Raw genomic sequence first — 24229 nt, forward strand, 5'->3', positions numbered from 1 at the left:
GATAATGAGTGGCTGTATGCAGTGTGTGGAGCCGTGTGGAATCAGTAAAAAGATTTAAATGCACATGACTGGAAATGTTGAATAAAAGCATGTGACCAGACATGTGAGTGTAAACTAATTCAGACTTTATCCATTAGCAGCGAGTTACTGCCATTATCTTAGTACTCATTTAGGCTAGTTTTCATATATATCAACTGCTGAATTCTGCTTTCTTGCCCAAACAAGACTTCATTAATATAAAGCTTACAAAACTGGCAACGATTATCATATCCGATTAACGTTTTAATAACATTTTAATTTGAACATCCCAGAGCAAACACATAGTCATGAAAAGCAAAATGCAAAGTCAACATCATATTTAAACAGGGCGGGTCGAGGGGATAAAAATGGAACCTACACAGTTTGTTTTGTTCATGAACACAAGACTTAATATAGTATAGACACTTCATTTGATTCTACAATGCATGACATGTGATTTTAGAATATTATTTGTAATTCTGTAGAAGTAAATCTTTCCTGTTGTGAGATGTCAATGTAAATGAAGCTCTTTTTTATGATTAAATGCTTCACTTAAACACACATCCCATTACTTCCACTGGAGGACAATTTAATTAAATTTTAAGAAGGCTACATGTCTCCAACAAAATTTTTCTATTGCCACTGTGACGAGTCGACTAGGGTTGGGAATAAGAAAGTTTGTTATGGAAGTCTTAGGCTGATGATACACGGGCAACTTTTTGAGTAATGTTGCTTGGGCACTTTCCCATTGAGGATGAGTAACAAATTTCTATCTGGATAATTCAGATTGGTCGTGCATGGGCCCTGTGTCTCACCTGGTTCCCATTTGACGGCAACATCATGCATCATGAGCCTTAGACTTAGACCGAAGCAAACTGTGTATGATTCACAAACAAACTCCGCCTCTGAGCCAGTTCATTTAATGAATAAAACCATACAGCGCCAGGGTAGTCCAGTTCTTGAACAAATGACTCTTATGAACCAGTTCTAAGTCAAAACACTTAGGAAACTCACTTACTGAACTGCAAGTTATTACTGTGTTCTGTTGAATGTGTAAAGGGATAGTTCACACAAAAATGAAAATCCTGTGCAAAACACAAAAGAAAATATTTGAAGAATGTTGGTTACCAAACAGTTTTTCTTACCATTGACATCCATTGTATGTCTGTAGCCTATAAATAAGCTAAATAAAATAAAACAAAGTAAATTGATACTTTTCCAAATATCTTCTATGTTCCACAGAAACAGTCATTTTAAATGATTTTTTGTCAGTTTGTTTGGTTTTTTATAAAAAAATACAAGTATTTGTACAGAAATCTTTAAATGGATTCGTCATATCTGTTCTGATCAAATCTGAAACGAACATAATTTATTTGGGTATTTTTCAATTTTTCCCCAAAAATATTTCTTAAAAAGTACTAACTAAACAAATCGTTATTAGGGATCCCATGCCCACCGGCGGCCCCCAGCTAACAGAAACTTTTGAGTCTCAGCGTCAAACTCCTCCCTATTCAGCAGGCGCATACCGAGCAGAGGCGCGAGCTGCTGCTGTAGTAGTAAGCGGCCAGCAGGCGAGTGCGTGACACCGGCAAACGATCACACGGAAGAGAGAGAGAGCCGCTGAACACGCGTACCACACAAACACGGAAAGACAGGACTGTCCGCTCTACATCACACATTCATGGCGCTGTGCAACGGGGAGAGCAAGGTCAGTAAGCCGGCCTAAGCATGTACAGGACCCAAACTGCTCTACCCGTCCTTGGGCTTATCACTGGTACTCGGCACTGGTACTCCAGTTCACATGCGGCCCTGTCTGCGCCGGGAAACTTAGAGCGCGCGGCTGTGGCTGATCGTTTTACCTTTATTAGGGCTGTTTGGTAATGTGGTGAATTTTTACTGTCATTCCATGCCTACAGCACTCCACCTGGATGATGTCGTGGTGTGAGATCCTTGCTCGCCCCGGGCGAAGCTCAGAGGCTCACCCGCGCGCAGCCCTGAGAAATAGCAGCTTGCGCGTTCAGTTAGCCGGGCTCGCGCGCACAAGCTAATGCTAGTTAGCCACAATCAATGTGACAAGCTGAGCTGCTGTGGCTAATGAGGGTTCGGAGCTGTGGCTGAAATGAACAGTCACCTGTGAAACACTGTTGAGTTTCACGTAGCTAAAAGATTTATCCTTTATACATTAAAGTAACGTTAGCGCAAACTGAAAAGTTGAGCTTGTCTGTGTTAACATGCTATTATGAGCTGTAACTGGTGTACAGGCCAGTGCGTTTTCATACTGGAAATCGGTCTGGTTTGCTATTTGCTTTATTTTTGCATATTAAATGACTACCAGTTCATGTTTGCACTCTTTCGAGTGTTCATTATAAAAACTTTAATCGCCTTTTACCGGCGTTTTCTACTGTTTTGAGTCCGTGCTGCAGGGCTGTTTTCGTGCACTCACAAACCACGTGGGAGCGTTTCGTACTTCTAAACTATAGTGAGAGATGTATGCTTTTGTAGTATGTACTTTACTGTCTGTACTGATATAATGACTGATCAATTATATCACTTCGCTGATATTGTGTTTGGAGTTGATTTACAATCTAAAAAGTTATTTTTGATGTTCAATAATTGCTCAACATTATAGTGTCCATATATGGTTTAGTATAAGTATACACTGTCCATCCCTCAAGCGTCAATTTGATTTTGTTGTATTAGCATTTTCTTTAGAATTTAAAAAGTTTTGATCCTTGTGCTGGAATTGCTCATCTTAGTCATACTTGGTACTATTTACCCCGTATTTTGAGGCCATATAATAATAATAATAATAATGATTAATAATAATAATAAAGTTTAAAATAAATATTATAATATCTGACAGGAAAGTGTGTTAGCTTTTCTTTTCTTTTTTTTTTTTTTACAACATTTTGATCCTTGTGCAGGAATTGCTCATCTTAATAAATTCAATTAAAAAAGTATATTCACCCTATTTTGCAGAGGTGCACAAAACAAAAACAATATCCTTCGAAAAGGTGTCTTCAGAATAAAGGATGAATAAAATGTTATATAGTTTTTATTTTTTGCTTAATTTGTTTGTTGTACTTCTACAAAAATAGCAGGATAAGAATACAGAAGAACAGTGAAAAAATAATGTTAAGTAAAATTAAAAAGTCAAAGCCTTCTTGCACTAGATGAGATGAGTTTCTAAGGCATTCATGTTAAGTAGCCTTGTTGACAAGTTTGGGTGAGTAAGGGCAAAACGCACAAGATCAAGTACTTTCAGTGCCCTGTAGTTGGCGATAATAAAATATTTTGCTGCAGAAAAAAATAGATGTCATGCTAAATAGAATGTGTAATTGCAACACTGATTCTAAATGTAGTGGAGTAAACAGTACAGATAGGCTACTTATTCAAAAGTGTAGTGAAGTAGAGAGTAAAAGTTGCTAAAATCTTTGATTCTCACTCAGTAAAACTACAGAGTATCCAAAAAGATACTGAGGTACAGTAATTAATTACATTTACTCAAATACTTTACACCTCTACTATTTTGTATATGTGTATATATATATGTGTGTGTGTGTATATGTGTAGTCATTTTTGTACTTAAAAAAATAGTAGTGGTTGATGCCAACTTAATATCTAAAGAGCCTGCTAGCTGTCCATTATATTATTTATTAATATTTAATATATAAATATGATCATGAAATTGTATTAGATACTTAATAAGGACATAATTATATGTAATATAAGCAAACTGGACTGAAATGACCAAATCTTTGCCTATTAATCAGCTTGCCTGATATCAAAATTTTTTAGAAATACCTCCATAACATTTTTGTGTGTGCATTCATTCACAGTGTGCAGGGTCAGGCAGTAATGCTCATATGCATTATACAGGACATCACCTTCCCGTGACTCACGTGACTGATTTATCAGAAGCAGCACATCTTTAGTCTCCAGTCACATGCGCCTTTAAATGCATCACAAATTTAATTAGTGGCATTTTACTTGCTTAGCATGGGCAATGATGTAATGTGTGTTCTTCATTGTGCTTTTTGTGTGTGTGTGTGTGTATCTGCAGCTGGATATCATCGGAGAGCCTAAAGATGGTTTATGTTCCTACGAGGGTGCCGTGGTGATCCTAGACGCGGGAGCACAGTATGGGAAAGTGATTGACAGGCGGGTACGAGAGCTGTTTGTCCAGTCTGAGATTCTGCCTTTGGAGACGCCAGCCTTCGCCATCAGAGAGCAAGGTTTCAGGTGAGCCCATCGGTGCCAAGATAGATGTAGTAGTAGATGCTGTTTGGTTCTCATGTTGAAAAGTGCCAGGGAAACCTAATTGAATTGCAAAGTCGAAATGTTTGATATGGTAACCGTCTGGCTTTGGTAACTGAACTAACATTCTGTGAATCAAAAGCCTTTTTCCTTTAAAAGCAGAAGACATCAGAATGATTAACCTTCATTGCTTGTAGTTCTGCTTCATTTTCTTAATTTGAAAATTTGAACTTGTGGTAAAATGGGAACACGCTGCTATTGTGTCGTAAAAGTTGAAAGGTTAGGTATTGGTGTATGTCTTGGTCCATTCTATTTAAAGTTTTATTAAACAGCAGTTGTGCAGCAAAGAGTAAAGCTTGTAATTTTCTATGTTCAAAAGTTTTGTTGAATGCATTATCGAGGACTGCAAACTAATTTTGTTATTGTACAGTTAAAATCACCCAGCTTCTCTTTTAAGACCTGGAACTATTCTAGAAATTTGTAAGGCACCAGTCACTGAAGATAAACAGTCGTATTGGTTTATTTTGTTAGTTGGTCTGTCCTTGAGAGAACACAGTGTGAGTGCTGCAAATTCCACCTGTGAGGACATAAAAGGAAACAAAGCTGTTGTGTTTTCCCGAAGCTGTGAACATTGAGAGTCGGAATGTGGCTGATAGAAGGATGGAATAACCCGCAAGTTACCCACAAGTGGCTTAGATGATCTGGCCTTTGCATTAAAACTTTCCTAGTCTCAATGATTCAACAGACAGACAGACTCTTTCCATTTTTCTCAGCCGCTTGAGATTTTTGTAATTATGTTTTGGTTAATGAAAATTGGTTTATAATGTGTATATCAAATTATTGTCTCCAATGTAAGGCCATTATTATATCCGGAGGGCCAAACTCTGTCTATGCTGAAGATGCACCCTGGTTTGATCCAGCCATATTCACCATCGGAAAACCAGTTCTCGGAATCTGCTATGGAATGCAGGTGAGAAGCGAATAAGCAATGATAATAATTATTATAAATCAGATGGATAATATACATTACCAATCAAACATTTGAAGCTGGCATGATTTAAAAAAAATAACAAGATTTCTTCTTATTATTATCAATTAATAATAATTATTATTATTATCAATGTTGAAAACAGTTGGGCTGCTTAAAGTGCCCCTATTATGCCATGTTTAAGGTTCCTAATATTGTTTTGGGATGCTCCTACAGCAGGTTTACATGCATGCAAGGTCAAAAACACGTTTGTTTTCTCATAATATACATTTAATTTTATCGCATTTCTCAATGATTCATATACGATTCGTACGAAGCAGTTTAAAGAATCATGCTCTCTAAACCCCTCTTTTCCGTGAGCTTACTCTGCTTTGATTGGTCAGATGGCCCAGTCCATTGTTATTGATGTACAGCGCATGTCGGAAATGAAACACCCATTGCCATAACTGAATGACCGCTCCAGAGAGAATGTATTGAGAGAAAAGATGGTATCTATTTTACCTTATAAATTTGAGCATGAGTCCGATGATGAAACGTCTAGTCGATCAACCGCACACTGATTCGCAAGCATGACTGGAGCAGGATGTTTCTCAGTGGTAAGTGCCAACTTAGTTTATGGTGATTTCAGCGTCATTGTTATAATTTATTTAGGTGCATGTGTGGGAACTGTATCAGAATGCCAAGCGAAGGTGAAAACCTTGCTGCCACGAAGTACGACAGGTAGTGTTATACGTTTCTGCATTAGTTGACATTAGGCGCCTATTTTATAAAGATTTAAGTGTATTTTGAACAATCGCTAGAAAATATAAACATCAGTTATTAAAGGGGTCATATGACGTTGCTAAAAAAAAAACATTATTTTGTGTACTTGGTGTAATCGAATGTGTTTATGCAGTTTGAGGAAAAAAAAACAAAATTTCCACATACTGCACATTATTGTTTCTCCTCTATGCCCCGCCTTTCTGAAACACGTTTTTTTTTACAAAGCTCATCGTTCTGAAAAGCGAGGTGTGCTCTGATTGGCCAACTATCCAGTGCATTATGCCCCTCACCATACTGTGATGCCGTCTCCCGGCACGACCAGACAAAACCAATAAAACCCATTACAAACGAAGCATTTGTTGCATCCAGTAGGGACTTAATTACGTATTATAATTACTTGTATTGTCTTTTTATGCATTGAGTTGTGTATCGTGCTGCTTAAACATAAAACCATGTCTGCATTTGTGATCGGAGAAACAACAAACAACAAGCTCTACTCTACACTGCTCAAAACTCGTGTTTGAATCATCAGTGGCAAATTCTTTAAATATAAAAAAAGCATACATGCTGTGAGTCAGAACAGCTGGCATTGTAGGCTACTCTATCAGGTTCAGGAAACAGTCCACTGTGAAAAGTGTTGCACAAATATTTGGGTTGAACTGTTCTGGAAGGCCAAACAAAGTATTTTTGCTTTAGCAATGAAACACACAGCGTCTCCATGACATGGCGACAGCAGCAACAATACTACAGCAAGAATAAAAGTTATGCCTTCTTTCTTTGCATGAGCATTTGGGCGGTGTTATGAAAATCTTCCCACCCAGTAACGTAGACGTGGGGGCGTGTTTAAATGAGGCATTTTAGGAGGGCGTGGACGAGTCTTAACTTTTATAAAGTATATCTCTTTGGGTTTGAGACTTCAGTCTTTGCAACTTTAGGGATCTTATCTATTCACGAACAGCTTGTAACACTCCGAAGAGAAGGGAAAACTTGAAATCACATCATATGACCCCTTTAATTATACTTACAGGTCAAGTTTCAGAGGAGCAACCTGGTCAAAATAAACTGGGCACTTATCTATCTTTTAAGAGCAAGCGTCTTGTGAATTCCCCGTTCAACTCCCCGAGATTAGAGAAGCAGTCGTCAGTAAAATAATGGGAACACTAAAAAAGACTGGGGTTGTACTGCTGTGGTATCGTTGAATTAAAGAATGTCAACCACTGACTCTTTGCAGCCTCATCTTTCAGAGGTGAAAATAAAACAAATATACTTTCACAGCGTAGGACACAGCATCTTCTCGACAAGATGTAAACCTTATGGAAATGCTACAGTTTTTGAGGGCGGGTCAAGTTGTTCACGGCTGGCCTACGTAGAACAGAGATGGGCATTATGCAAATGTGTTACCCTCTGACATGTAGCCATCATGGAAGTGGGATTCGAATTCCTGACGACTCGTTTAGATGATTCAGAGTTGATTCTTTCTTTTTTTTTCTTTTAAGAAACAACTTTTATCTAAAATGCGAGCACTGTTGGCTTCTCATTGCAAATACGCATTCACAGACAGCTACATTACACACTGCATGAAAGGCAATATTCGAAATGGCATAATAGGGACACTTTAATCTTTTTTGTGGAAACTGGTGCATTTTTTTTTTCAGGATTGTTTGATAATTAGAACATTAAGAAGAACAGCATTTATTTTTCTTGTGTTTACCAGATGATGAATAAAGTTTTTGGAGGCACAGTACACAGGAAGAGTGTGAGGGAGGACGGTGTTTTCAGCATTACATTGGACAATTCCTGCTCGCTCTTCAGGTAAATGTACCTTTATTATATCAGATGGCACAATTTTTTTTTTCCTTTCTTTTATTCTGTCAGGTTTTTTTTTCACATGTATAGATTTTTAAAGTAGTTAATATTTTTCTTGTGGTAAAACCCTTTTGTGTGTTTCAAGGGGCTGCAAAAGGAGGAAAATGTTCTGCTGACACATGGAGACAGTGTTGACAAAGTAGCAGATGGTTTCAAAGTTGTTGCACAGTCAGGAAACATTGCGGCCGGTGAGTAGGCGAACCTGGAGAATATTTCCTAGACAATCATTGCATCAAAAACAACAAAAAAAAGTGTTTCTGATGCTGGATTCTTTGTCATGGCTCTGAGTGTTTGTGGTTTAAGACATTTCCCGTCTTCATCTCTGTCTTAGCCATTGCTAATGAGCAGAAGAAACTTTACGGCACTCAGTTTCATCCAGAGGTCGATCTGACTGAGAGGGGGATGGACATGCTACGCAACTTCCTGTTTGAGATTGCTGGCTGTAGCAGCAACTTTACAGTACAGAACCGTCAGCTGAACTGCATCAGTGAGATCAGAGAGAAGGTGGACAAATCCAAAGTTCTGGTGAGTGTCGTAAACCCCTTCAACCTGCCGTTTAAAACAATCAAATGAAACAAAATGACGAAATTAAAATTTAAATAAAAATTTAAAATATAAAACTAAAAGCTTATTCAAAATGTTAAATACCATGCCTATAATGGTACATAATACTAAAATAGCACTGTTCTAGTGGCGCATCATTCTCAATCTTTTTCTAATTATAATAATTAAGAGACTGCTATTTAGTAAAGCTTAGATTTAATTGGTTAGCATATGCATCTAAGTGTGTAGTGGATGTTACTGTTATTGTGGGCTCAATTAGATATTAATCTTCCTCGGTCTATGAAGAGCCTTTTGTTTGGTTGAAGGCACATATGTGATTATTGCCTTAATACTCTAATTTGTCTAATTCTTATTAAATTCTGTTGCTTTAGGCAGTGCTTGGGTGGGACGTGTGTGAGTGTGTGTGTGTGTGTGTGTGGGCAACTAATTAAAAATTCCAATTAGTAAGTGCTCTTTCCTACAGCAAGGTGATTTCCTCGCTGAGTTTCTTCGAAGTGGGTCTTCTTTCTAGAGCATGAACTGAGCATTATATTGGATTTATAATCTATTAATGAGCACAATATTATAGTAATATTATCTGTGTATTTGGCCCAAATTTATCTCTGGTGTACTGTTTATTAAGTGTAATTAAACATTTGGGTTTATTGGATGTCTTGTTTACAGATACAGTCCAAAGTGAGTCAGGATCTCATATGTGTATGTTTATATGTGTGCAGGTGTTATTGAGTGGTGGTGTAGATTCCACTGTGTGCACAGCCCTGCTGAATAAAGCCCTAAATCAGGAGCAAGTGATTGCAGTTCACATCGACAATGGCTTCATGAGAAAGAGAGAGAGTCAGAGTGTTGAGGAAGCTTTGACTAAACTCGGCATCAAACTCAAAGGTAACATTCAGAAGGATCCTTTTGGTATTCTGCTCACTGAAATGGTTCAGCATAAACTATTCATTTATATTTTATTTATTTATTTATTATTTATTACCTTTCTTTCTTTCATTAAAGTTTATGTATGCATTATCATGGGATAGTTCACCCAAAAATGAAAATTTGCTGTTTATTTACTCAGCCTCAGGGCATCCAATATGTAGGTGACTTTTCTTTTTTTTTTCTTCAGTAGAACAGTAAAGAAGATTTTTAACTGAAACAATGGTCCTTGGTAATTCATAAAATGCAAGTCAAAGGCTACCATCACTTTGAGAGGCGAGAAAGCATGTCTGGCAACACAAAATGAATACCTGTGTCTCCTGATGCTATATAGATGTCTTAGGAAGCGAAACAATCAATCTGTGCAAGAAACTGAAATTTATTTATAAAATTATTATCTGTAATCCACAGAAAGTCTGATTCTTCTCCGCAAACTGGTTCTTTCGGATAGTTTGTTTCAATGCATTGATTCAAATGATGATGCAACGTATATGCACGTATATTAATAAAGCACCCAATAACAATGTAAAAATGTTGATGTTTTTACATTTCTAAAGTAAATCAAATTAACAAACCAAACCTAACTAAATCCCAAACACCAAAAAATTTTTCAAACCCACCCATCATTTTCCAAAAAAGCACAGTGTGCTGTTGGAGTAACTGGAGTGCTTAGGAAGTTAGCAAAAACCAGCATATAAGATCATATAAGCCGGAATATTGGCTCATTTCAAGTTGCAGTGACTGTAGGGAGTAAGTTTTGATCAAATGATCTGTATTGTATTAAGTGCTATATAATATAAATATAAATAAAGTTGACTAAATGACTGCTCGAGCCACGACCTGTTTTAGACGGATCAGTCCGATTTGATGAACCGGTTCATCCAGGTCACTGAAAATAACCGGTTCAGAAGAATGTTTCTTTTTGTGAACCAGACATCACTTCGGACCGTTTGCCGGAGGCTATGGATTACAGATAATAATGTTGTAAATAATGTTCAGTTTCTTGCACAGAACAATATTTTCACTTCATAAAAACATCTATATATCATCAGGTACAATGGGTATAAATGTTGTTGTCTGATATAATTTTATTTTTTATTTTTTACTTTTTACTCTCAAAGTGATGGTAGCCATTGACTTGCATTTTATGAATCACAAAGGACCATGGTTTCTGTTAAAAATCTTAGATGGCCTGAAAGTTCGTAAATTAACAGCAGTTTTTCTTTTCTGGCTAAACTATCCCATTCAAGTTTATGTAACTTTATATATTGTGTCAATACCAAGTAAAACACACATCAATGTTGAAACTAATACATCACTGTCCCTGCTTTACAGTGGTAAACGCAGCGCACACCTTTTACAATGGCACAACGACCCTTCCAATATCAGAAGAGGATCGCACACCCAGGAAACGCATCAGCAAAACGCTTAACATGACCACCAATCCAGAAGAGAAACGGAAAATCATTGGGGATACGTTTGTAAAAGTGTGTAGCTCTAGTTTTTAAATGACTGTGCCCACACCCTGTTTCGACCAGTAACTGAACTGATGATGTCATTATTATCATGGTCCTGTAATGATGTCAGTGAGGGGAACTATAGACTTCAGTATTGATTCGCCTAAAATGTCTTGTGTACACATCAAACTAGACTTAGCTTGTGGAATAAACCTATTATGAAGCATTAAAGTCTCTTGAGTTATGAGGCGATCTGAGAATGTGTAGCAGATGATGGACTATAGTATGGAGCAGAACAGTGAGACTCTAATCTGTTGTCTTCCTAAGGTTGCAAATGAAGTGATCGGAGAGATGAATCTGAAGCCAGAGGATGTGTTCTTGGCGCAAGGCACGCTCAGGCCAGATCTTATTGAGAGTGCGTCTCACCTGGCTAGCGGGAAGGCAGAAGTTATCAAAACGCACCACAACGACACAGAACTCATCCGCAAACTCAGAGACGAGGTACAGATTAACATCAACCAAGTTTGTTTGTTGAGTTGTGGTGCAAGCATGGTTGATTCAGGTTTGCGTCCTGCGTGCAACATGTTCTAATACAAGTCTAACCTGTCATTATAGTCCCGTAAATCTTTATCTTATCTTTATAAAAGACTACAGTTTTTCTCTATATATGCATTTTAACAGATTCTTTTGTCAACATTGGTGAACTCAAGCAGGGAAAGTGGTTTTATAATAGATTTGGCTGTAGTATATTCGGAGCCCCCTGCAGTGTGCCAGAATAGAGGCACACAATAGGGAGTCTCTTCAAGTTAGAGAAACTCAATTATGGTTTGATCCTAACAGTTGTTTCCTGGTTCTTTTGAATGCCTTGCCCTTCAGGGTAAAGTAATCGAGCCACTGAAGGATTTCCATAAGGATGAAGTGAGAGCACTAGGTCGAGAGCTGGGGCTCCCTGAAGAGATCGTCTCCCGACATCCCTTCCCTGGTAAGACCATCAGAAACATTCAAATCCCTGCTTCTGCTTAATTAAAAAATTTATTCGGTTGACTTTGAACAATAATTAATTCAAATAAATGGCATGAGTTGTTGGGTAGTATATTTTGTGCATGCCTTCAAAAAATTTACTATAAACTGTTAGAATTATAGTGAACTATGTGATTTTGAACCACTGTCCATGATTGAATCATGTTCAGCCAAAGAGTTTCTTTTTGAGTGTACAATGATCTTACACTACAGGTCAAAAATTTTAAAGAAATGAATACATCTTATTCAGAAGCAATGCATTAAATTGATTAAGTGACAGTAAGCAAAAAAATGTATTTTAAAATAATGCTGTTCTTTTGAACTTTTTATTCTTTAAAAATCCCAAAAGAAATGATTCATAGTTTCCACAAAAATATTTAGCAGCACAAGTATATTAGAGCAAATTAGAATAATTTCTGAAGGATCATGTGGCTGCTGACAATTTCGCTTTGCCATCACAACAATGAATTACATTTGAAAATGTATTTAAAATGGAAAACAGTTATTTTGAAATTGTAATATTTCACCATATTACTGTTATTTTATGCAGCCTTGATGAGACTTTCTTAAAAAAAAAAAAAAAAAAAAAAGACCACTTTTGACCGGTAGTGTATGTTTTAAATGTATGATGCACATGTGAATATTAATGACTTCTTTGTGTGGCCTTTGCTGAAACTGTGTGTAATGTATGTTGTAGGTCCAGGCCTTGCCATCAGAGTGATATGCGCTGATGAGCCTTACATCTGTAAAGACTTTGCTGAGACCAACAACATCCTGAAAATCATCACAGACTTCTCTGCCAGTGTCAAAAAGGTGTGTGTGTGCGCGCGCGTGAGTTTAAACATTGCTTATTCCTTGGCTGAATTATTGACACTGACCTTAAATAATTGATATTCAACTTAAATTTTTAAGTTTGCTGATTAAGCTAAAAGTGGATACTTGAAATCATACAGTCATCCCAGAGTCCCCTCTGGGTTATATATGGCATGCTACAAAATCTCAATCTTGTGATTTCAATCCATTCAGCCACACACCCTTCTTCAGAGAGTGAAGTCATGTATATCAGATGAGGAGGAAGAGAAACTCATGCAGATCACCAGCCTTCATTCACTGAATGCCTTTCTGCTGCCAATTAAAACTGTCGGTGTCCAGGTAAGCATTGTCATCTGCCATTACTTCCACGCCACATTCAGGCATATTTATAATGTGAGCATAAGAATGACTCACTCACAGCATTTTTTTGGTTTGTTGCAATGGCCATTATGTCAGCCGCCTTGGTCTTATGCTGCCAGATAGTTGTCAGTTGCAGATACCATTGTAGAAATGCACTCAGTAGTCAGCCCTAATTAATTTATTCCACATGCAAAAGTGTCCAATAACAGAGTTACTATGATAAAGTGAGTAGTATTTTGAATGCTCAACTTATTGAGGCAGTCCTTTCAGTGTAAAATAAAACTTCTTTTATTAGGTTATTATGTGCCTCAATTCTTAATTTATCAGAGTACATAATTTTTAACATATTTGTTATGAGGCATAATGGGAGAGTTCGGGAAACCTATCTGGAAACAAATAATTACCAGGTATGCGTTCTTTTCCCTCAGCTGCCATTGTAATTGTTGTTAGTGTCAGTGTTATGATCTAAAACTTGAACTAAAACTTTTAAAGATGACATAAACACAGTTTCTGCAAATCTCATGTTAATCTTGAGTACCTATGGAGTAGTGTTGCATCCTTCATATCTCAGAAGAGTCTTTAGTTTTATTAGATTTATAAAAGAGAGATACTGCTTTATGCTTGTGTGCATTATAACCAATCACACGCGATTGTGTTGAGTTTATGAATGCTATGGGCAATCAGAGGCGTTTAGATGAGTAATCACTGAAACAGTTTTGTCGTTCAGTGGGTGCACTTCCTGGCTGGATTCTGCTCTCTCGCAAATTCTCTCATTATAAACAACAAAGTGCAGATGTACATGCGATGTTAGTATAAGAGGTTTATTCATCATACAGTGTAGAAAGCTTCACTGATTATAATTTCACTGATATTTTATTTTTAAGTACTTAAACTTGTGCTAGACTGAAGTCAGTGATGATGTTCTTTGCTCATTCACTGTAGCTGCTGTTTGAATAATTGAGGAAATGTATGCATTGTAATTAGTAACTTGCAATGTTTCTATTAAATTATGTTGTTAAATACAAATTCACTAAAAATAAAATATTTTATGATATGACGTCCAGATGGTACTTGAGTAAAAAGATAACATGTAGATAATAGATTACACTAACATTAGGTTGCTTTTAGCTTTACCCTGGAGATTGTTCACTCTCAGGCTATTTAAGTAAATAATTAAATGATTTAATATGATAAAGTGAGTAAATAATGAAATCAATTATTTTTTATGATAAAGTGAATAATGAAATGAATTAGCATGATATCATGTATCAGCGATCTCACTGGTTGACGATAGGCTTATATGACTGTGGAGCATATCGCCCAACACTAATCTATAAACATTTATAAATTTAATTATATAAAACTATATTGACAGTACAGTAAATCTGAAATGATTCTGTGCATTTATTTGTCATTCTAAGGGATGGAAACAGACAGGACATGACTCTACTGGACAAGCGTAGTATTACACCCTTCATCTGTCTGCTGAAATGTTTGATAGATTTTTAATTTGCTGTTTGGCCCCCAGAGTATCCGAAATTCATGAAACTGAGCATGCTTCCTCAGAAGACTTGTTCTGCATATGTCAGAAGTTTTGAGGAGTTTGGACAATGCACTTTAAAGATTTAAAACAATTATTGTTTCCTTTTTTACCGTTAATATAAAGGGGTGGTTGTTCAGCTTTTTTCAAAGGCTTGATTCGGTTTATAGGGTGCAGTGTAACGTGTTCATGCGCCATTTAAAAAAAAAAAAAGCATTATTTTCATATATTTTAACTTTTTTTTTACACCGCTATTTCTGTTCTCATTGAAATGGACTGTCGACTCTCTGGTTCTATGAAGTCCCTATGAAGAAATATGCATTGTGCTCAGATTAGTTAGCTGGCCCAGTGTGTTGAAAACATCACGCCCCCTGCCATTACAGATATTTGCATGTGCTCCGGTGTATGGTAAACAGTGGCGTCAATATTGCCTTAACAATTTGAGCCTGAATCAGACCCAGAGAATATCAGTGAAGATGATCGAGCAGAACCCTCTTTTCAGAATGGTTTGTTTTTTATTTGTAGTTTTCTCATACTTTTTAGATACGCTGTTATTTGTTATTGCTACTGCTGTTTGTTTGCTGGTTTTATCCTGATTAAAGCTTTAGTACAACACAATACAGGATTGTGTTGTAGCATTTTTGTAAAGTAATTGTTTAATTTGTAAAAATAAGAAGTGTATGCAATAGAACCAAAAAAACCAGCGTTTATTTAACATGCAAATAAAACTCTACTTTTTTTTTTTAACCATTTTTAATTTTAACCAACAAAGACGACCTGCAATCGGGGTGAAAATAGCAGCGTTTCGATAGCATGGCAAGAACACTCTACTACAACAACTCTTCCTCTTCTCTAAAGCATCCCAACATGGCCTCGGCCCCTGCAAAATCCCTTTGCAGTTTAGCATCCCCAATGTCTTGAGAACAAGCTTTACAATGTTAATATACTCTATAAAAGTATATAAATAATACTAAAATAACAGTGGTTAGTGTGACTGTTCATTTGTTTGAGATGCAATTTATACTCTATCCAAAATGACAAACTCTTCCGTCTGGAACACAGAACAACCTGTCTGGCTGCATAGCACCAATCATCGTCTGATGACATTTTCCTGTGTCTAAATTTTTGTGGTTATCCCTTCGAACCTGCAGTTCCATTGAAACACACGCAGTGTTGCTTATTCCCTCTCTGATGCTTTGTTCAGTTGATGTTATTTGGAAAATGAAAATATCAAAGAGCAGTACTGTCAGTGCAGTACAGTCTGTATATAGAGTGATCGTTCCTCTGCTGCTGTTTGATTTTCAGACATAGTGCCAGAGAGGCTGGTTTTCTTCTGTGAGATGAAGCCATTAGATAGAACACGTCCAGACAGAGGCACTCAGTGTCTCACCGCATTGGTTGATGATGCATGTCTGGGTGTTCCTCTAACAGACAGCCTGCTGCTATAATTACTGTGGTCTCTAGACTCTGAGCTGGGACATGCTGACACGCATGGTGGCAAAAAGTTTTAAATACTGTGCACTGTATTCATGCATATGGTTAAGATCTGTTGTTGTTAATGGTTGATAGTTTAACAGTTGGCGTCTTCTCCACTGTAAGAATGTTTAAAATGAATCTGTTTAGATGCCGTTGGAGGGTTGAATATGTTCTAACTCTGATTCCATATGATCTGTCTGTACAGGGTGACTCCCGGTCATACAGTTATGTTTGTGGGGTGAGCAGTAAAGAGGCCCCTCACTGGGATTCACTGATGTTCCTGGCCAGACTCATCCCTCGGATCTGTCACTCCATCAACAGGTAACGTTATCAGGTTGACTTTTTGCTCCAGCCCTTCTTCACACCAGCCATGTGATAAACTATGAGATTATTCACTGATAATCGTCCCCGTTAGACAGACATTCTCAAACCTCCTGTGCTTGTTTAATTAAAAATTATTCATTTAGACGTGTCGCATCAGGTTTGATGTCATTGATTGGTGCTAAATGCCACTGCAAATGAGATTTGAGAGCTGTGGCAAAGAGAGGACTTACTAGGGATTTGTGCTATGACTAATTTCACTGCAGTATAAACAGAAATTTCTTAACCGGCTAGTCTAAAAGAAACCCTCAGAACACAGTCAAAAATGGTGTCTGTATGTGGAATCCGTTAGAAATACATAAACTATGAATCTAATAGTCAAATAATTCTAGATATCTGTATTATCCAAATTGATCTTATTTTCCACCAAATGGTTAAAATTTACAACAGTGATGGCAACAAAACCAGAAGGATGAATGAAAATACACATTCACTCTCTGACAGTGGGCGGAAACAAAGCAGCGCTGCACTTATAAACACTGCTTTATTAAGCATTACATGGAGATAACATGAAAAAAAAAAATCAACAAAACCTTTTTTTTGAAGAGAGTCAGTTCCCTTTCATTCATAATTCTTTAAAAAAAAAAACAATTGAAACTGATAGTTACAACATTTATGATGTTACCAAAGATTTCCATTTCAAATATATGCTGTTCTTTTGAATGTTCTATTTATCAAAGACTCATGAGAAAAATGTGTCATGGTTTCCACAAAAAATATTAAACCGCACAACCTTTTCTTAAAATAGAAAATGTTTCTTGAGCTCCAAATCAGCATATTTAAATGAGTTCTGAAGAATCATCGGGCACTGAAGACGGGTGTAATGGCTGCTTTGCCATCACAGGAATGAATTAAGTTTAAAGGGGACATCGGATGCAAAATTCACTTATACATGGTGTTGAACTTAAATGTGTCTTGACAGTGTGTGTACACAACCACACTATAATGATAAAAATCCACCCAGTGCTTTTTTTTTTTTTTTTTTTATCCCCACAAATCATAAGCACTTTCTCAGAACAAGCCGTTCACAGAATCTGGGCCCCTCCCACAACTGTTGACGGACACTGCCTCTCAAGGGGAGATCTACAGAGAACAATCAAAGCGATGCAAATACGCGCATGTGTTTGTTTATTTGTTCGACTTGAAGCGTCGCTACGCACTGATCATTGAATGACACCAAAGTACCGCACGAGCGATTTGAAAGCATAAGGAGCTGTCTGCTCTGCTCTCTGTAGATCTCGTGAATGTCATACAACGATAGATCTGCACACTTCAAACAGCCAAAACCTGGATATTTTAGGCAATATAGAAATCCTGACAAGGACGCGTCCTGTAAAATGGGCTGTGTGGTCACCTTAATTATAACAGTACTTTCAAATGTATCTAGTATGATAAAACCACGTTGCTTTTTTTCCCCCCACATACTCACGACCGGAAGGAGTGGAAGCGGTCGACTGAGGCATAATAAAAGCTCTGCTGCTTTCGAGCTGTGTGTCACGCTCGTTCAGCGGCCTCGTTTCGCTTCAACGGCTTTCAGCCTCACCCTGCGTCATTCTATACGTTAATAAATCATTAGCTCACCCATGAACATGATTTCTGCCCGAGTCCCGTCGGATAGCATCAGCTGTGGGGACTTCTGTGTTTGTTTTGAATACGTCCTCTAGCGGTGAAAAATTACATACTGTGCCTTTAATTTGTGTCTTTTTTGGTCTGTAATGCGAATAAAGGTTTTTCCTTTTTTCATTCCTTGTTCATCTCCTCCTTTTCAGAGTTGTTTACGTTTTCGGATCACACGTAAAGGAGCCGCCCACTGACATCACGCCCACCTTCCTGACCACTGGTGTACTCAGCACGCTAAGACAGGCAGACTTTGTAGCACACTCCATTTTAAGAGAGTCCGGTAAGAGCTGGCTGCCTCCACTGTCTGCTTCATTATTGTCTTAACCTTTATGTGTGTAAACACTCCCACCACAGCTATGGCTACTGCGAGAGCTGTGTAAACACTTTCACCACACACACATCTCTGAGGGGAAAATCTGCTTGGTTGGACAACATTAGTCAAATGTTAGCAAATGTTACTGTTGTAAGACTTTAATTTCTGTTGTTTATACAGTTTTAACTGTTCCAATGTTTCGTCTAACAGAACCTACAGTACATATAGATTAGGGCTATCTACATATAAATAAATAATGCTATCTATCAAATTCATCATTACCTTTTCTTTTTTGGTAAATGTATCTCTCTTAAAATGTGAGTGTAATGAGGCAGAGAGAGTTTATAACCATAATTGTACAAAAGAATATTAGAAGCTACTGTTAATCTGCACTTCCGGCTGACTGGGGTGTTAGAAGGCCATTCACACCAAAAATGACAACAATATTATTCTAAAGTCTAAGTCTGTTTATTCTTAAAAGGTATTAAATGCTCAATCTCTTTAAAGTTGCATGGATTCTAAGTAGCTGTCTCCTCTCCTCTATTCTCAAAGATCAGTGAGGACCAGCAACTGTGTGGTTACCCATATTCTTCAAAATATATATATAAAATGTTCTTATTTATTTTGCTTAATATTGTTCTTTTTTACTGAATTCAAAAACCTCCTACACTCCAACTTTTTTGGGTGGGGGCGACAGTACTATATTAGCCGGGTTTCCATCCAAAGTTGCGAATTCAACTTGTGTGCAATATTGGAATATCGCACAACATTTGCAAACAAGCACCGTTTCCATCCAACGAGTCAAAGAGAACAAAATAGTCACTTCCTGATAAACTGGCACTATACATCACTAAGAAAAGTAGAAAAGAAAAGAAAAGCTACTGAATATAATAATTTTCATATATAAAAAAAATTACTTGCACCTCAGAGCGTGCAGACGAAACACAATGAATGCGGTTATTGCTTTCAGAGGTGGATAATGCTGTTTGGGAGCGCAGTCGTTTAAATTAAATTATATCAAATACTTTGATGACCAACTTTGCTCAGGCATTTCCGAATGACCATAACAACATTTTAGATGCTGTGGAATGAGATCGGTCCGCTAGTTAGTCAGGATTTACCATCCCATAGCGCAAAGTCACATGAGTTTTTTAATGTGCTTGGAGGAATTTATTCGCAAAATGTATTTCCATCTCCCATTATTCGTATTAACCCTTTTTCGCACAAGTCAAAAACCACCTCAAGTGAGCATAAAAACGTTTTTGCGAATTAAGGCATTTTCATTCGAAATTCTGTTTCCATCTCTCGATTCTGATGCGATACTTCAAAATGTGCATAAAAGCAGGTCGATGGAAACCCAGCTATTGTCACCAATCACAACAGACTGGGCCATCTGACCAATCAGAGCAGAGTAGGCTCACGGAAAGGAGGGGTTTAGAGAGACTGAATCTTAGTAGTGCTTTGAACGATTCATTTGAGAATCATTGGAAAATGAGGTGATATTAAATGTCTATTTTGACCTTGCATGCATGTAGAACTGTTGGAGGAGTCTCCCAAAACAATATTAGGAACCTTAAAAATGGCATAATAGGGGCACTTAAACATGATATCAGTATTTAATTATTATTATTTTTTTTAAATGTATAAATATCTTCAATACTGTTATATTGTGACACCCCCGAGAGTGTTATCTTAATTAACAAGGACTATTGAAATAAAAAGAAATGGATAAGTTGTCAATATCATGTATATGTATTTATATATTTGTATAAATTTTTGCTTGATATCCAGGCTACTCAAGTAAGATCAGCCAGATGCCAGTCATCCTCACCCCACTGCACTTTGATCGTGACCCGCTGCAGAAGCAGCCGTCCTGCAGACGTTCCGTCGTCATCAGAACCTTCATCACCAGTGACTTCATGACCGGCATCGCCGCTACTCCAGACAACCAAATCCCTGAAGAGGTGAGAGATCAGAACCTCCATCAACGTAAAACCTACATCATTTCCACTCACACTAACTTGTGCTCCTCTGGCTACAGGTGGTTCTCAAGATGGTCAACGAGATCAAGAAAATCCCAGGCATCTCGAGAGTGATGTATGACCTGACGTCCAAGCCACCGGGAACCACCGAGTGGGAGTAGAACAGTGGACTATTGTACCTTCTGATTTATCCTTGTCGACTCCTCTTCTACCTCCCCTTTTCCCAGTACTGCTACATTCCCCCCCAAATCCTTTTTCTCCACTCTCGCCACCCCCTTTAGTCACGCCGCCCTGTCATTGTCCCACTGAGACCGGAACATTCCCTACAATGGCAGGTTGTACTGTGATTGGCGTTAAACTGACAACGCCACTTCAGTTCCGCCTCATTATCTGGGGTCGGTTGTAATATTGGTATTATAATTGTTATTGTTATCCTCATCACTGATGATGATAATGATGATACATTTACATCTTTTTTTTTTTTTTTTAAATCAGCTCTCTGTTTAATGCATTGTGACAGGTCACTCCTCCACGCTTTCTGTTGTAGCCACTGAAGGTCTAAGATCATTTTAGGGCAGTTGACTGTCCATGTGCAGCATGACACGAAGAAAGCCGTTTTTTAAGCAAATCTACTCATTTAAGGGTTAAGCTCCAAGTGTTGCTGCTTTCTGCCTTTAAGATAAACTTGTTTTCATTAACTCAGTTTGTGCAGTGTTGATTTTGGTTTGGATTTCTTACCTGAATCCTTCGTTGGAAGTGGCAGGTAAAGACTAGCAGTAGTAGCTCCTTAAACATGACCAGTCGATGTTTATTTGCCAAATACAGATGAGATCAGACAGTTTGCTGAATGACGGTCTTACGCTGTGGACGGGTTGGTTCATCACAGAGGTTTTGCTGTGAAGGAGTCTCCTAAATCTGGAGGCCTCCTGAAATTTGTGCCTGTTTTATCTTCTTTTCTTTTTTTTTCAGGGATGTGACTTTATTTTATGGTGAATTATTTTCTTCCGTCTTTTCAGGCAAATGATTTTTGAGATGTGAATAGTGATAAGTGAGAAAATGTGTTATTACTGATGTCTGCATATTATACATCACCATCATGTTTGAGTTTGCCTAGGCTGGTCTTATAAACATGTAAGATCAACAGTGTACTTATTTTCACCAATAAAGGCCTTTTTTTTTTCTTTTTTCTTTTTTTGTGCGTGTGTGCTAGGTAGAGCAATAGGGTTTTCAAAGGCAGATGAAATGATATTTACAGGAGGAGGAAGCATAGGTGATTGATATGACACCAGATGAGGGGCATCATCCCACAAAGAACGCCAAGTCTTTTTGATTTGGGTTGGGCTTAACTGAATTTGGACCACGAGTTAGTCAATATTTGAGTCCTCCTGTGCGTGTGGCCTCATTATTAATATTCCACCCCTTTAACAGAAGCCTGTTCTTATGTATAGAGAGAGGGGGCTTTGATTGGACTCAAATGGAGTTCTGTGTCTAGCCCTTTGTCTAATTTATGATGTAGAGAATTGTGATATGAATAACATGCTCGGTATTTATTGTCTTTAAAGATGTCATTTCAAAACGTTCTGTTGTCATTATAGCAAAAAACTCAATGCAAGATGAACTTGTCTTAATCGCAAATCTTGTTCTTAATGTCTTTTTTTCTCAGTGTCACCTTTACCATGTGTATATTTTACTTGTCTAATAGTAATCCATCTATCAAGTTTAAATTCCTAGTGGGTAAACTGCAATATTACTTGATATTCAGTTTAATTTATGCAATTCTATGTTGATTCTCCCTCCCCCTTCTTTTTTTTGTCTAAACCTGAACAATGCTGTTTTACCTTAGTATTGTGCCTCAGACCAAGCCACCGCATGCAGTTTGAAACTGATATTTGTATAATGCAAACTGAGCTTTAATAAAGAACTCTGTGTTCAGATTTCTCTCATCACAAGACCTTTGATTGATTATATAGTTTGAATTTGGTTCACACTTCTGGTGTAGTTCATTAAAAATGTAAAATATTTGTAAAATTACATAAAATTAGTTTTAGCCTTGTTTCAATTAATGAACATGATATTTAATAGTTTTAGATAGCAATAACAAAACTGTCACAAATAACCTGATTATCCACTTTAACTTGGGATTCGTGGAATTATTCCAGGACTCTGACATTAAGAAAATCTGGTAAATTACGGTCTGTTTATGTGTGGCAAATCAGGTGTTTATCATTAGAAAATAAGATAAATGCGCCCACTAGTGGACCAAGTTACTATTGCAGCCCACAATATACTATTATATTTCTTTATCCAAAGACATTTTATTCACCCTTCAGCTGATTTTGCACACATTTTTATTACAGTTGGCTGAAAAACAATCCCACAGCATCAGTTTTTATCTATGGCTTTTTATATAAGCATTTCATATTTATGCCCTAATTTTTCTGAATGGTTTCATGCATATAGTCATGTTAATAGTGTCCTATGTGAACATTTTCTGCATTTATTTTCCCCAGGTTTTAGTTTTTTTTTCTCTTGAAAATCGTATTTGAATGTGTGGCAACTATAGTTGCTGGTGGGCAAATATGTTGTATTCACCCCTTCAATGTCAAATTTGAACAGGAGGAGAGCATTTGACATCAAAATAACTGCTTTCAACAGCTCAATCTTTATTCATAAACAAATTTATCATGCATAAAAGTCGAAGAACATTTGATGCAATCTCAAAAAAGGCTGCATCTAGCTTATAATCTCTTGAATATGATAACACAACAAATCCATTTGTCTTAAAGTGGTGGAATATAAAGCAGAACAGAAGTGCAGCCATTAAGTTGCCCCAACAGGGTATTGTGTATCAAAAAGTTAAATGAAAATAAATAAAAAATAAATAGAATGAAGAAAATATTACATCTGTATAATAAAAAAGGTATAACTGAAAGAAAATGAAACAAACAACCATCTAAATACCAACATCAACAGAAAAAAGAAACTCATACTCAACAGAACAAAAAAAGATCATAACTAAACAAAAATATAAATTAAAAAAGATGACACAATTTCCATTTTTGGGTGAACTTTCCCTTACGTAAGCAGTGAAGGTACAAGCAGTTTTATAAATTTACATAAACATATTTGCATACTATACTTTGTGATGTAAATATGTAAAATATCAAAAAATTTTATGAATAGGCACATATTGACTAGGTCAAATGGATTAACCCTGAGAAAAGTCCTTGGGGTAGAAGAACATTCGATGCAATCCCAAAAAAGGCTGCATCTATCTTATAATCTCTTGAATATGATAGTGGTGGAATATAAAGCAGAACAGAAGTGCAGCCATTAAATTGCCCCAACAGGGTATTGTGTATCAAAAAGTTAAATGAAAATAAATAAATACAAATAAACAGAATGAAGAAAATATTACATCTATATATTAAAAAAAGGTATACCTGAAAGAAAATTATGCATTTTTTAGGCCCATATAGTATTTAATGGCTGACTGTAGTAGTTGATTTCATATAATAATGTAAATGTAAATTCATTTCTTGGAATCATAATCTACTAGTCATAAAAAGAATTAGGGTCCTTGACCAATAAGAAAGTGAAAGTGAAAGTGACGTGACATTCAGCCAAGTATGGTGACCCATACTCAGAATTCGTGCTCTGCATTTACTGCTCGTGCATTTAACCACCATCCGAATACACACACAGAGCAAGTGAACACACACACACACGTGAACACACACGCCCGGAGCAGTGGGGCAGCCATTTTTATCTGCTGGCTTGGGGGTTCGATACCTTTGCTCTTTTGCCCCTTACAGACTCGAACTCACAACCCTTCGATTGGGAGTCCGACTCTCTAACCATTAGGCCACGACTCCCCAAACTGAAACACAT

At 37.1% G+C, this 24229-nt stretch overlaps 1 protein-coding gene across 1 annotated transcript; it reads left to right on the forward strand.

Moving 5' to 3' along the window:
• Positions 1–1498: 1498 nt before the first annotated feature.
• LOC109110235 (GMP synthase [glutamine-hydrolyzing]-like) lies at positions 1499–22281 on the forward strand. The gene is made up of 16 exons (XM_042775062.1): positions 1499–1726; positions 4082–4260; positions 5131–5245; positions 7740–7837; positions 7976–8079; positions 8223–8416; positions 9172–9337; positions 10712–10863; positions 11161–11334; positions 11710–11815; positions 12551–12666; positions 12880–13005; positions 16248–16363; positions 18193–18323; positions 20148–20320; positions 20398–22281. Exons 1-16 carry the CDS (start codon positions 1700–1702, stop codon positions 20497–20499), a joined length of 2079 nt encoding a protein of 692 aa, XP_042630996.1. The 5' UTR covers positions 1499–1699; the 3' UTR covers positions 20500–22281.
• Positions 22282–24229: the final 1948 nt, after the last annotated feature.

The sequence above is a fragment of the Cyprinus carpio genome, chromosome A18, assembly GCF_018340385.1.
Source record: "Cyprinus carpio isolate SPL01 chromosome A18, ASM1834038v1, whole genome shotgun sequence".
NCBI lineage: Eukaryota > Metazoa > Chordata > Actinopteri > Cypriniformes > Cyprinidae > Cyprinus > Cyprinus carpio.

Bases quoted from the DNA above. Each gene is read 5' to 3' on its own strand.
- LOC109110235 (XM_042775062.1), top strand. From the start codon at position 1,700: ATGGCGCTGTGCAACGGGGAGAGCAAG. The intron at 9,338-10,711 runs GTAACATTCAGA...CCTGCTTTACAG, and splicing joins ACTCGGCATCAAACTCAAAG to TGGTAAACGCAGCGCACACC. The intron at 20,321-20,397 runs GTGAGAGATCAG...CTCTGGCTACAG, and splicing joins ACAACCAAATCCCTGAAGAG to GTGGTTCTCAAGATGGTCAA.